Consider the following 15,760-nt stretch of genomic DNA (forward strand, 5'->3'; position numbering starts at 1 on the left):
CCACAAAAGAACTATGTAATGTCTTTATTAGTTATGCAAATATTAGCTATTATCTAGAATAACGCACATTTTGGTATTTGAACCTGGCCAAGGGATATCTTCACCTCCAACATGACTGTTTTTCTAGTATTTAGGAACTGATGCATTTACCCGTGTTTCTTAAGACTGGTACTTTACCAGTGTTTTTGTAGCATTTAGCAACAGTTATATCAACTTGCGCGTAGATAGTGTTTATAAATGAGAAACTATTATTCACGTGTGTTTTTGTTAGTGCTTTAGAAATGTTTCCAGCAAAAGAAAGAAAACACTGTGACAAATTGAAAACATATAGCTGACGTATTCCGTACCATAGACGGTGTTGATTTTAACGTTCGCAGTAGCACTGTTTTTATGCCACCTCAGCTGCAAAAATTGTCTTTTTCATTTCAATGTCATGTTTGCACCGAACAATATAGTATCGACTTTCGAGGTATGACATCTTACGGTACGGTAATAAGGTGCCATATAGGTACCAGGTAACACACCATATACGATACTCCCCAGGTGCAGTATAGTACCAGGTAGCGCACCTGTAATATGTAGTAACCAGCTGCTCTGGGGGGGGGGGGCGAGATCTCTGTCACACCGGGAACATTTTAATTTACAAAATCGGTTCTTTGTAATTTCTGCTGGGCAATTGTCATCTGAATAAGCTCTGCCGCAAATCTCACAACCATATAATATAATAGGTTTGATACATGTACTAAATAGTTTGAGCTGAGCCTTTGGAGACAGAGTTGAATGCATGAGGGGATTGAGACTGAAAATGGCTTTGAAAAGTTCTTGGAGAGGATAGCTCAAATATTGTGAAAGGGGAGATGACAGTGTACCTTCCTTTCACTAAAAGGAGCAAAATTCAGACTGAAATTGTTGTTGTTGTGTACATATACCCTTCATTTTGGCACGATAAGCTAACCGTATGACTTGAGGGTCGTCTACCGTGTGGTGTATGACCTTACTCCTCTGGAGTATCAGGTTGTTCACAGCACTGACTTATCATGCTAACGTTAGGCCAGTCCAATTTAATGTCTTGCTTCACGGATGCATGAAAGTCTAATTGTAGCCATTTTAGTGTTTCATGATTAATTATATAAACATTAAACCAATTTGCATGATTTATGTCCAATAACGCTCACCTTCACTAAGCTTCATAATTCTGTAAGTACGAAAGTCCCATCACAAACCACTATGGATTTATTCTATTTTCTTATTAACTATGCAAATGAGGTCTCGTCATCTGCATAATTAACATCTAGTGACATTTCTCTCTTTCTCAGCTACTTATATGTGACAAGTTTGAAAGTCCTATCATGGAATGCAGTAGATTTATAAACTTTCCTCCTTGATTATGCAAATGAGCTGACGATTTGCAAAATTAGCACTCCATCATGCAGGTCATTACTCATTCCATCTGCTTACAAAAAATCATAACGAACCGTCAACACGTTCTCCAGTTATTCTCGTCCGAAGTTTGAAAGGAAGCCGGCACCTGCAGTTGCAAAAAAGGCAGCTAGGGGGCCCAAACTCAAAGCAATCACTCTCTGCCCCGCGGGCTATCTACCGCTCAAAAATCGCGACCACAGCGTGTCCAGAACGCGAGATATGAAACATGGAGGTTCCGCTGCAGTACCTTAGCAAGCCCCTAGGGGGCCCATTGTCGAGCTCCCCCTTTCGTTTTCCAAACCCCTACCCACCCACCAAATATCATCTGCATCCATCGAAGTCTTCTGGAGTTATCCTGTTCACGGACAGAAGTTTGAAAGCAAACCGGCGCCTACACTTCCAAGAAAGCAGCTAGGGGGCCCAAACTCGCAGCAATCACTCTCTGTACCGAGGGCTCTTTACCGCGCAAAAATCACGACTGCAGCATTTCCAGAACGCGAGATATGAAACATGGGGTTCCGCTGTAGTATCATAGCAAGCCGCTAGGGGGCCATTATCAACAACCCCCCCCCCCCCCCCCTTGGTTTTCCAAACCCCTACCCACCCACCAAATATCATCAGCATCCGTCGAATTCTTCTCGAGTTATACTGTTCACAAACAGGGGGAAACACACAACCGGACTGAAAATATAACCTTAGCCATTCTGGCAAAGGTAAAAATGGATGACCCCCTTACCATCGCCTAAATTTAACATAACCTTACTTAACAGAGTTTGTTCATTAATGGTTACTAACCAACCCTGAGGTGTATATGGGGTCACAACTCAAGGTCCTTTGCTATAACCAACGAGTAAAACCGCCGAGTGAGCGAAAAACGGAGAGACAGGCGGGGCATTAATGTCTTTATCATATAGCCTATCCAAACTTGCAAACTCCTGTACGACGCATACATGTAAATTTGGCTTTGATACTATACGGGGGAATTCCTTTGTCATATTGCTGAAGATTCACGTTTGTTCTTTTGTACATACAATTGTAAGGAGACTACAGATTGCATTTTTAAAGAAAAATTTCCACAGAAAATATTCGAAACATTGCAGTCTTGACATGTTTAACCTTTTCAAAATTTTTCTGTTCTGTATTCATGAACATTCCTCTCTGCGGGGGCCGATCTTTCCGCCATGCTCTGTGTTATTCTGATTGGTTGTTTTCCAGTATATCGCTCCCTCTGATTGGTCAAGTGTTAAACAGAATCAACATTGCTGTTAATGTTTAACACCAGGCTGGCCGGAATCTATGTTACGGCGTCATAACCAACATGGAATGGGGCCATCTGGTTGTTCCGCGGCGCCTAACTTTATTAAAATTTGAATTAACAACTTGCTTGGGTACATCCACATGCGCAAACATTAGTATAAACGCAGATTGAAGTATATAGTACCAAAGTAAGCAACCAGAGTTTCAGGATGTGATAAACTTGTCAGACCATCTGTATGTTTTCTGTCGAAAATTGTTGATTATTTTGCAAATCCGGTTGATTTATTCCCAACAGTATCAAACAACAAGTTGTTCCAAGTATAAACATCTTGAATAAGCTAAGAAGCCTTTCCTCCACAATTTAGCAAACAAAGCCATTGCAGGTATAGTTTATGTCTAATGACAGTGACATTGTCTTTACTGTGTTTTAAGTACAACAAGATATTGACCATTTTTATAACATACGAAACAATAAAGCTCAAACAGTTAAGGCCAGGAATGGGAACACATAAATGCACAGTTGAAGTTCTGCTGCAATACCATAGAAAAGCAACAGGACGTGACTTGCACATACTCCCACAGCTATTGAACTAACATGTACTCATAATTAAAAAAAGAACAGAATTTAGACCGATCGAGCACAAGCATTACAAAGGAAAGAATATAGTGATAAACACAGTGCGTGCATTTATCGCAAACATTGTATTTGTTACAGTGTTTATTGTTTATTGTTCATTGACCAGTGCGTGTAGGAATGTGTGGCTTGAACACAGCGTTGTCACCAGGGCTTCTGTGAAAAGCTTTTGGCCATGCATGCATTTGGAAACAGGACACTTACCTGTGGATCTTTTGATGAAGCGATGTTTCAGTTGTGACGGATCAGTATCTCTTGACAAGGTCATAGAAAGGGCCACCGAGACTGCCAGAAGCAGCACCAAAGGTACTCCTACTGCCGCAGCCTTCTTCATGTTGGAGAACTAGAATAGAACGTACACATAAAAGTTATTATTGATCTAGTTTGTTAAAACCCAAATAAGAAAGTCGGTTAGACTCACGTATTTCTATGAATTTTGGACGAATGAATGCGAAGCCGACAAGTAATCCAAAACATATTCGAACATCTGACACTGTTGACCTACCCCCGACAAAATATCCGAAAAGCAACGTTTCTTGACAAAAATGTTCGATAATTGGATATTGTCATATAAAATATACAGACTTTTATGAGCCAGAATAATTTTGCAATCGTTAGATTATGTAGAGATCTAACATACGAAGATTGATAGAACGACGTGTTCTTTATACATAATCTTTCGTAAACAATTTAACAATAAGTCGGATAGAGGAGTAGCCGGAGGGACATCCATTTGGGCTCAAAGTGTCACTTGCACATGCACGTTAATGCAGGTAAATTGAGTTGAGAAGTACAACATAGTCCTCATAAACTGGGAAATGCTATATCATTACACTAAAGGGAAAGATACATGCATGCTATATATGAAAATCCTTCGTTCCTATGTTCCGTTATGCTCCTTGGAGCAGTTTGACAAAATTGCCCCTGCAGTTTCAGAGCAAGTCACTAGGTGATCCTAACGTACATCAATTATTCCTTACATCATATTCTATCGGTCACAAAAAAAATCAAGACCATAGCATGTCCAGGCTAAAAAATACAAAAAAAAAATCGTTCTGCTGCAGTACTAAGGTCACACGGTAGGGGTCAAAAATCAACAATGACCTTCGAATTCGTCTATGCAACACCTACCCACAGACCAAATATCATTACAATCCATCCAGAGGTTCTAGAGTTATGGTGACCACAGATATCTGGAAACACACACACACACACACACACACACACACACACACACACACACACACACAGACATCTAAAACTATACCTCCATTTTTCATGCAGGTAATTACCGTGAATCAGGGTGAATTTCACGTCAATGGAATCGTACATAATGGTGGTTAAAAAAAACATTTCCCAGCGAATCTGGACAAATCCATGATCAATGCTTGGGTACGAAGAAACATAGCAAATCCTGCCGACTCCGGATATGTCGGAATTCATTATTATCCGAGGCCATTTCGTTCAATGCCTATTAGCCAATAAGTTGTTCTTAGTAGTTTTATCTTAGCAAAGGAGGCTATCGTAACGCTTCCTTACAAGTAATGCTGATGGTACTCTGATTTGCAGGATTTATTTCTAATGAAGCTAACATTTACTTTCTTCGCAAGACAGAAAATACTACTATTTATCACCATGTGTGTACTATTTTCATAAGGTATCATTGATGTATTACTCCGAGTGGGTACCCAAAACAGATCCGAGACAAAAACTATAGAGTAAATTTGCTCAACATAGAATGAAAAATCTGCTGACATTTCATGTAGCTTCATTATGAACGTGACCATGTAAAACACGAATTATAACATAGAAGTCTATGGTAAGAAGAAACTCATCAATGAGACCATAATGGTTCTGTAGAAGAGGTCTTAAGTTGCATTGTTAATATCTATAGACATTCCTCCCACAAAACGTAAACATTTTGAGAGTCCTTAAGTGGTATGCGGCTGACTTAGAAACTTTCCCGTGTCGATATGCTATTTTTTTGCTTGTTTAATTGATACCCAATAATGTAACCCGCCACCCTTGTTATCTACATTTTAGAAATCTCGGAGTCGGTTAACACCTTTTCAAATTAATCACCTAAAATGCACGTCAATGCCGCTAGGGGGAGCAAGGATCCTGCTCTCTGTGAAGAAAACCGACCGGACGACCAGGAGCCGTTCCTAGCCGCTGGCTCCTTCATTATTGTCCCCAAAAAGGTCACACAGGCTGGACTTTTGACTAAAGAGGTTGGAAAATCTGCCCAAATGGCTAAAGAACCGGATCATAGGAACACTTCTGCAGTAGGATTACTTCAAGGGACTGCAAACAGGCACATGCCATCCACAAGAAGGTGAATTTATATCGATGTATATTTCTGTTTCTCATTTTTAGCGTTGGACTGAAAATTAGATGGTCCTGATCTGACGCTTAATTGCTTATTCGTTGACAGTTTCTGATTTTTATTTACTGACAAAGTTTTCTTAATCACTGGGCGATTTTTCGGGATTAAACAATGGTCACGACTAACTTTGCGTTCAGTATAACATCACCGTGATAACGTTTGAAATCTTTAGGTAAAGTTTGTTTGACACTTTAGCTGTTCTTACATTTGCGACCTTGAAGCAATCATCACATTTTGCCGAAGGTGGCTGACAGTGTGACACCGGCTTCGCCATGCCTGAAAGCCTGTGACCTCGGGGTCGTATCGGTTGATGGACTGAAGGTCGCACGGTTTTAATTTTGACAGAAAGGCAAAGGTTTGTTTGTTTTAATGTGTATTTATTTATGATAATTTCAAATCAACCTGCAGGTTGACTTTCATTACGGTCAAGAGGGAGGTAAGGGTCAGATAAGTTATGGCATAGATAAAGATTTCATCGAGTCCTAATACGTCTATCAACATAAGTCACTACATATACATGGTGCAAAAAGTAGAGCGAAAGCTCAGCTTAAAAATCCATGTCCGTTTGTTTAGGTCATTTTTTGCTGTCAAGTTGTACGGGACTGTTGCAATAAACATTATAAACACCAAAGATTATTAGAGATTCCAACACCTCTTGTGTACGAAATAAGTCATACTTTCTTTGCTTGCAGGCCGAGGCTTAATGGATATAAATCTTAATGTCTTTACTGTCGAAATTTTTGAGAGATATAGTAAATACGATAATGGAAAAGTAAGCGGAATTTTGGTATAGACCAAAGAGCACGAAGACTGGTTCATACAAAAGAGTGTAATAAAAACGATTCAAATATTTCTTACATACTCCAAAAGTATTATATAGACCTCAAATATACTCTTATGCCCCTGCAACCGTCCTTGAAGGGACTCCAAACAAGCACCAAATAATCTCAACAATTTGAACTGTAACAATGAGCTTACGTGCTTTCGAGGTATTAGTTGACCCCCCTTCCCCCCATTTCACCATTTTTGAATTATTAATTTAACTGGAAAGGTAAACCCGGGTCTCTAACACACTCCCGCTTTCTGATCTCGTCTTGAAGCCGGCTTTACAATTCATGCGGACGCCGGCCGAATTTGTAGCTCGGTCAGAGCTCGCCGAATGTCAACATCGCCCGAGTATCGGCTGTATTTTTCGCTGAAAATCTGTCCCCTTTACAAATGGACGGAGCCCGCCCGACGTCCGTCCAAGACAACTGGTTATAATTTGTTAATGAGATTGTACTTTGTCTTGAACATGGACGAAGTCACAACTGACTAACCTTGTAAAAAGCCAATATTTGTGACAAGTTTAATTTCTGAGTTGCGGGATATATGTAGGACATGAGTGGAATGAGCGGGCATACTGAAAACAATAATATCAACAGGAAAGTTGTGATATATCAATCCGAAAACTACCACAAGAGCCACAAAGTGAGCGGACCAGTCTTATTCAGCATAATACAAAAACTATGACACAGCTGAACTCAGGCGAACCTCAGGCTAACCTTGGGCAACCCTTGAGCAAAGGCCGGCAAAGGCCGTCCGAGTTTCATACTGGAAGCCTTCAGACATGAAGAATATTGATCTCACACATCCAAACCTATAAACATCCCAACTATAAATAGGAAGTGCTGTCTTGGTGTCGAATTGCCTTGCATTATAAAAGGAACGCAGCTTTCTTAGAAAAGTTCACACAATTATCTTTATTTATATATTTCGGAACAAACTGTTTACTAAAGATTCATACAGTAGTCTTTATTTATATATTTTGGAACAAACTGTTTACTAAAAAAAAGATGAAACCCGAAAACAAAAGCACGTGTTCAACACAGGTGTCAAATTGATAAGGTGACAGTTAAAATTCTGCCGGAGCCCTCCCAAGCTCCCAGCGACACCAGCACAACGCTCGCCCAAGGCACGCCAAACATGTTAAAATTCGGACGGAATATCGTCCGGTTATTGCAGGAATCCCGAACGAGTCTGGCGCGAGGCCGAAGAGTTCGGGCAAACTCCGACCGAAAAAAAGAGAGCAAAAAACCGTCGGGTTGCCGCCCGAGTATTGGCCAAGTCTTGGCCATTGCTAGGACAAGCTCCGGTCGAGCTACAGGCAACCCATTGACGAGCTCGTCGCCGAGGCCTCGCTGAAATTAAGCGCAGCTGCAAGTGCCCCGCAAACGGCGGCCGAGCTGCTAAAAATCGGTCGAGGCCCGCATAATCGCCCAAACGCCGGTCATACTCCGGCCGAAAATGTCCATTTCGAGCTCGCCAACAACTCGGCCGAGCTAAATCCTTGATTTGTAAAGGGGGCTTGACGACTGCAAAATTACTCAAGCCTCCACGAAATGTCAGACAAAGTTATCATAGCTCTACTGCTGCGATAGTGCAGACCGCATGAAGTACGACGATCTGTCATTAGGAGCTACTTCTGTCAAGCAACCCACAGGCCTGGGAGGCTAGAGGGCGACAGTAGTTAGCCTGCCACCGCCTCGCCCACTATCTATGACCGGGGATCAGGGATTTCCACCGCGCCGCGATCAGCCTGACTCTCCGTGACCCTGCGACGGGGCATACTGATATGGAAGGCATAATTTGGTGTTCATTTGACCAAAATCAAGACAAACAACATTTCTGTAGTGTAGGTTGTGCAAAGCCAAAGATTCGTCCATGCTTTAACTTTAATAAGGACTGGCAAGAGCAGGGAAGGAGTGCGTCTTATGGCACGTCACTCGCACGGTTAGGCAAGGTGTAAAGGTGCGCTCCCACCGCACTTGTGTCAAGCTCGCGTCACTGCGGGGTTCGAAAGATACCCAACGAATTTCAGAGATAAAGAACGGATTTTCTTTCTTTTTGTTTATTTTGCCGTCTTCTAAGTCATACTTTTACTCATTACGCAGTAACTAAATCATAAAAAGTCGGAGAAAATACCAAAACAGTGACGTAGTGAACGAACCAACTCGGTCGCACTTACACATGCTGCGTTCGTACGGGTACCTTACTCGCTGTACAGGTCACGCGCGTCGCCCGAACTGTCTCGTACGGGGCGCGAATCCACAGCCCGATGGCAGAGAGAGCTCGACATGCACGTAGAGTTCTACGGCGTGTCTGCGTGCTCCCAAATCCGTTGGTTCCGTACAGTTTCGTACGGAGGAGGTGCTTACCATTTACGGATCCCAATTGCAAAAGATTGCCCACATTTTGGCACGTTCACACCACGCAGTTGTACGGACGGCGGGTCGTGCCCTTAGCTTAAAAGGTCGACGCTAAGTCTGGATCAGGTGCTGTCTAACCAATGTTATTCATCATGCCAATAAATGGCTCACTGCCGATTTGGACCCAATTGTGTCCTATTACATACTCGATCTCCAGCTAAAGACTACTGATTACATCTTAACTAATTTCCAACTACCTCAGGAATTCAATAAGACGCAACAAGCGATTGTCAAAAAAGGGTCAAATTTTTTGGGTTCAATTAAAATGTAATGGGCAATGCTTCCAAGCAATCAACGAACCCATTTTAGACGTTCATTTTACATGTTTTAAATATCTTTAAACGTTAGGTTATTTGTTTAACGATAACATGAGTCAGGATCTACAAATGTCTTGACTTTCCTTCTATTTTCAACTGCAATGTCACGTACTAAACCAAAAATGTTTCGAATTTCATTCTAAATTACGTCACCGAATTTGGAGGATAGAATTAAAGTAGACTTTGACAGCTGCGTTAAGCATGTTTAATGGCCTCTTTTATTGATAAATGATAAATGTTCCGTATACGTTTGAGTGCTCCCTGTTTGAACAATTCCAGTGGGATATTACAGTGAATTACTGTTAATGAGTTCTCCCTGTATAAACAAATATTGTGGGACAGTACAATGAATTACTATCGCTGTAAATATCAAATAAAGCTAACGCAAACATTAGTCTTTGATATAATTTAGTAGCTGCCTCAAAGCTATGCAAGTTCGCGAAACGCAGATAGAAATTTTCAAATTAGATTTGTATACTAACGGATAGACATATTGGTTTGATACAAATATGAACAAAGGACGGCCTTCAGAAATAACACAGTTCAAGTCATAAAAGAAATTGTTGATTAATAGAAAAGGGAATTCCAAAAAAGGTAAACCGGGGGCGTTGTTTTTGTCCATTCAATCTTCAGCATGAACCTGCCTGCTGTTGGGTCATCTACGTTGCCAACTTTCGAAGTCGATGAAAAAAAAGTTTTATGCCGACAAAAATGGCAAAGTTTGTTTTCAACACGTCTTTGAATCTACAACAGTTCGAATCTGTAAGGATTTTAGATTTTTAATTGCAACAAACCATCGGTTAATAACAGATCTTTCTCACCTTTCTCACCTTGCGCAAGAAAAGCATATCAATGCTTGTCAGCTGTCCAGTCTGGTGAGACGTCTCCAAGAGCCGTCCCTCTTTTCTAACAGATCAATAATAGCAAATATCAAATCCGTAGTATTGAAATATCTTTGATAAAATTAATGCTTTTCATTGCAATGAAAATAAGGTAAGAAAATAAAGACTAGTATGTGGAACTCCAATCATGATGAAGTGGCTGTTTCGGAGAGATTTTGCGATCATATCAATGTTTTGTGATTCGGATATAGCAAAAATCGTAGGGATGATATTCCAGTAAATGCAGTAAATGCGAATGTCGATCGGAACACACGACTTCAGTATCTCAAGCTGCTTTAAATGTTACAGGTTGTTACAATGTCCCGCATTACTTCGGTCTTGTCCTTCTTTGGGTCGGATTGTAACATTTAAACATCCAACCCGAGGTCGTACTGTGGCCTCGGGAGATGCAGGCTTCTACATAGGAAACAATCGTCTAACTTTTTTTTCCGGCATAAAAAAAGGCGACACTTCATTGTAAATTGAACTTTGTCAATGTTAGGTACATCTCAATTCCTTCACTACAAACATATTCTAAAGAAAGCAAACGTGTTGATCAACTTACCATAAATAAACAAAAGCAGTCCTATGTCGTTGTTGCTTTTTTCTCATTTTTTTGCGAAATAAAAAGATGTCGCTCCTACGGTACTATACCAATGTTTATATGTTAACATATGCTTAATCTTGCCTAGGCAAGCAATTATTGCAATTTGGATGGGAATGTAACTCACTAATGGGGACAATAAATGGAGGTTCCATATTTAGGAGAGTCACACCCCTACTCCACGCACGTTAAAGAACCCACCAAACTTTTCTTAAATGGGTAGAGGAATGCCCCAGTGTGCGATGGTATTAATACGTCTGTCTGGAGTTGGTGATTCACTACGAGTCACCCGGATGAAAGGCTGGCAAACTTGTGCCTCGTATCATTCATACAACACTGTAGTTAAAGCATGGCAGGGAGACCTGGCGCACCCCGGCTTGTATCAGTCAAAGAAAGGGCAAAACCCGACGGTTGGAATACACCCGCACGACGGCTACCAACCTAAACCTTACGTAATTTCTCTCATCCCCGTCGACCGAGTCTTCGTATACAGGCAACATGGCACAAACAAGATTTCAAATTTTGGAAGAACGCCGTTTATTCAGGAAACCAGTACATAAAAAGATGTACAACGCTCCCAACTTCTCTATGGGAATGACGCATACGTAGCACGCGGTAAAATTAAATAACGTAATACAAGAGAAAGACTGAACAAAAATTATAAGAGCATAAAATAAACGGGATAGTGCCAGAAATTAAACTAAAACAAAGGATTAAGAAGATGAAATAAACGAAAAAAAATTGACGCTTACCTGCTGTAACCAACGTGTGTTCCCTTACGACAAGCGTCACCTCGGTGGACGTCGCAGCCGCAGTGAAACGTTTAAACAGAAAACATAGAGTAAAAAGATCGGAGTAAAAAGGGGCGTGCTGCACCAAAAGGTCTAACCAATGCGGACATCTGTTACACAGGTAAACATCAAATCATCAACTATATATCTACAAGCGTTGATATCATCGATGTGATTGGTCAGATTGAAATAGCGTTTTCGTGGTGTTGCGCAATTAGAAGCAACCAATCGTAATCTTATTGTGGAACTGTATCACATCAACTTGTAATGATAAGTGACTAAATTAAGGCAACCTACCTTCTAAAAATCAAGAGCAATGGGTTTAAAAATAAGACAAAATTTTGTTACCTCGCTTGCATATATTCTGATGTGTCCGTATGGTATATTCCCAGTGTAAAAGCGAAGCATACACATATCGTATTTAGGTCGCAGTGAGAGCGCAGCGCGATCGCCGTCTAGTGGAAAGGGGGCCTTAATGAGAGTTGCACCAAACCATAAAGGCCTTCGCCACATTAAAGATTTCGGGAACGAACAATATGATACTAGAGAAACCAAAATACACAAGACGCAAAGAGAATAGTCTGGGGCATTATATGTGTATATTTTAACGTAAACGGCCCTGCCGTGGTTTGGAAATATGTATTAATTTAATCGTGGGAAACTGCTGATGTTATATAAGTTTCTTTGTACAGTTACAACGTTGTAAATTGGATGGAAAAATATCATCAATCATCTCCGGGAAAATCACCATGTTACGTAAAGCTTTCTTTGTTGATCATTCAGCCACAAAATGGTTAATTAGAGGTAGAAATGTCACAAGCTGTGCATGTGGGTATCTTTGGACAGTAGAACCATTTGTATATATGGCCTTGTAGCAAACGTCCTTGGTCAACAACAGTGATAATTCAATAATTCAGATATATCACTTAATACAGCCAGTACCAGCTTGAAATGAAAAATGTAAGAACGAAGTAAAGCATAATTAATTGCTTTAGGTTATATTTCTCAGGAATATCTGCTAATTATACAAATAGATATCCATTCAGTTGGAGAAACAATCAATAAAAATCTGATATGCCTTTTGGTCTTAATCGTTACTTTGAATATTCCATGAAAGGACTCCTAAATTTGTCAAATAAATACATGAGAAATACAGGAATGTCGGTAGGTATAAATTTTGCTAATGGGAACCAAATTTTCATAATTAATGAAAATATACTATAATCCCAACAACGTTAATGGTGGTATAATTTCATGACAAAGGTGGGCAAAGTGAGGATCATTACACATAAAGTATACAAATTAGGGTCACATGTGCATAATTAAGGAAGAAGTTGCAATAACCTTTTCTTGATAACACAAGACCTCCATATTTTAAACAATTTGTGAAAACTAGAACCTTATTTGTATCATCAATGGAATATACTTCTTGTACTTCACTCCAAAGGTTTAATACAATTTGACGAAGATACTAGTGAAAGTTCGTGGAATGTTGTTATAAATTCAAAAACTTAAGCACGATCATTGACTATCTAATAAGGTATAATCACTGTTACGTAACGGATCCAAGAAACTGTTCTCGTGGTGCCTAATCCTGACTTGGTTCTCACAAAAATGATTCACTTCAGTGAACAACTCAATTATAGATTTGCAGAAGAGACTGATCGTTTACAAGTTAGTAACTGAAGTGTAAAAGGACAGACGACGACCCTTAGTTCTCATACACCTCATTTCACAACTTGTTAAGGATAATTACTGGTGGCCTTGGAAAAGATAGCAATGTTAGTCTGTATCACAATGGGAACCTCCACGTGGATTCGTTACATAACACTACCGCCATGTTGAATCACAATCATTCATCATACAGATGTTTGACTCTCTCAAAATAATGAAAGTGAAATAATAGCAAAGTGAAGAAACGTTTCCTATTCTCTTTAAAATGACCAAAAAACAAACTTTAAAAAAAATGCTGTGTTTACTACCATGTTGACATCGTTTAAATTGTTTAACTGCCTTGTTTATTACTGAAACCCAGAATGTCAGCTTGATAAACAGAGTTTTGTGAGTCGCCCCCCCCCCCCTCCCCAACACTGTCTGTTGCGGTACGTGTTCTAGGTTATGTTGTGTCCTTAGACTATGAACTTTGTTTCCCAATATTCAAAATGAGTCTTTTTAACGCATAACCAAGTCTCTTAGATAGAATTCTCTCTGCCATATGGCACCTGGTGGCGTAACAAATTCTGTTGTATCGTCAGCGTACATAGTCATATTAGAAAAAGTGATACGTTGTGCATTTGGCTATTTTTTGACAGAGCAACTATTTCCACCGTTGTCCACGTGAGAAAGATCATAAGTCGGCAAGCATAATTTAGTCTAAGAAAAATTCAATCTGATATTTTATGAAACTACATCTTGTTGGACGTATTATGTTGTTGTGCAAAAATAATCAGGAATGGTAACAAATTCAACGTATACTTGTAAAGGTTTTGAGTGTATCACACCACCTTGTTGACTTCTTGAGTACAAATATAAAAGGCTTGTTGGCTGTGATGCCACGTTTTATTTCTTCCAATCTTGGTACAGGGTCTATACTGTCTTTTTTCCTTATTTCCTATCTGTTTTTTTTTCCTCTCCCTGGATTCAGCAGAATATGCCACCTATAAAATTAACTTATTGTGGCCTTAAAAGATCATGATTTTACTGCGGACAGCCAGAGGTTATAACACTTTTAACTAAATGTCAATATACGAATGCTCTTTGGGTAACATAATAATTTCCATAAATCATTCTCTTGTTTTTTCTTCACTTAATAGCTATTTTGCATATTTACTTAAAAAGGAGTACCAGAAGGATGTCATTTATGCAAATTAAGACCTCTAACTACCATACGTGCATCATAGTTTTAAGTAAATGTTAACATTATATATGTTGATTACACCAATCAGGTAGTTATTTACATGTTTTATGATAATATGCTTTGATCCAATCAATAAGGCCCATGCTAGAAACGATTTGTGTTATCCCAAATAGAGAGGACGGTCTACAAATATGAAATTAGTACGCATAAGTGAGAAGCGTAAATACAATTTTGTGTCAATGTTAGATTTTATTTGCATATTTGAACACATTGTTGCAAAACACTGCGTATAAACATGTTTATTGTTTGTAATTTTTTCTTAGTGAATTAATCTTTAATCTTTAAAGTTGTACAATTTTTCCTCAAGGATATCTGTTTTCAGGTTATCCGTACGATCGATTGATATTGGCGGATATTAGGTAAACTCTCAAATATATCCTACTGTCTAGATTTCTAAATTTCAAATATGTGTTTGTATCTTCTGTGGGTGAGATTGCACGTGGAGGTTATCAAATCAGTTGTTTTGTGCCCCCCTCCCCCTTCATTCATGATGATGTTTGAAAATAGAAGTGAATAATTTGTTTGAAAATAGAAGTGAATGATTTGATCTTGTATATAAACTTTGTGTAAACAATAGAAATTTGAAGCCAGAGTAGGACTTACCATTGAGTATGTAATACTTACATGCGAGGTATTTGTTATATAAGTTTATCATATTGCCAGAGCCTAGTAGAAAAATCTGTACATTTTTCTGAAAAAAATGTAAAGCAAATCATTGGCGAAGCCTCAGGGGCGATCCAAATGGTATATTTTATGTTCAGTCAGCAAAAATTCTAGGAATGGCACAGGCATGTTTCCACAGGCATGCTAGGCATGTTCCCACAGGCATGTATGGAATTGTTAGCCTCAATGAATGTGACAAGTAATTTGGGTAGCTGAGAAAGAGAAATGTCCAATACATATTAATTATGCAAATGACGACCTCATTTACATAATTGATGAGAAAACATGAACATGTTGACGGATCATCATGATTTTTGGTATGTAGATAGCCTAAGTGAAGACTTACATAGTGGGATACTTATTATGCAAATTAACAGCAAATTTGCATATTTAATTAGGAAAGTTTACAAATCCACTGCATTCCAATATAGGACTTTCTAACTTGTCACATTATGTAACTGAGAAATAGAGAAAAGTCAATAAATGTTAAGTGACTACCTGGTCTTGTAGAGACATGATTTTGACAATTTACAGTATGAAAGTTGCGCTGGAAAGTATCACAACAGTGTACATAATTTGCCGAGAAGTTTATGATTTTGGTAGTGTTAGTGGGTTTGTAGGGAACACACGTTCATGTAGT

The 15,760-nt window shown here is 39.3% G+C and overlaps 1 protein-coding gene across 1 annotated transcript in view; it reads right to left on the reverse strand.

Annotated features, from left to right (window-relative positions):
• The window catches only part of LOC118404864, a 36,562-nt gene extending 25,022 nt beyond the window's left edge, over positions 1–11,540 (reverse strand). Inside the window, exons 1-3 of the mRNA XM_035804244.1 lie at positions 11,502–11,540; positions 10,086–10,170; positions 3,518–3,656 (exon numbers count right to left, since the gene is read on the reverse strand). Coding sequence (XP_035660137.1) covers positions 3,518–3,656; positions 10,086–10,112 — 166 coding nt within the window. The 5' untranslated portion in view covers positions 10,113–10,170; positions 11,502–11,540. The remainder of the gene's footprint in view (positions 1–3,517; positions 3,657–10,085; positions 10,171–11,501) is intronic.
• Between the last annotated feature and the right edge of the window lie 4,220 nt (positions 11,541–15,760).

This window comes from Branchiostoma floridae, chromosome 17 (genome assembly GCF_000003815.2).
Source record: "Branchiostoma floridae strain S238N-H82 chromosome 17, Bfl_VNyyK, whole genome shotgun sequence".
Lineage (NCBI taxonomy): Eukaryota > Metazoa > Chordata > Leptocardii > Amphioxiformes > Branchiostomatidae > Branchiostoma > Branchiostoma floridae.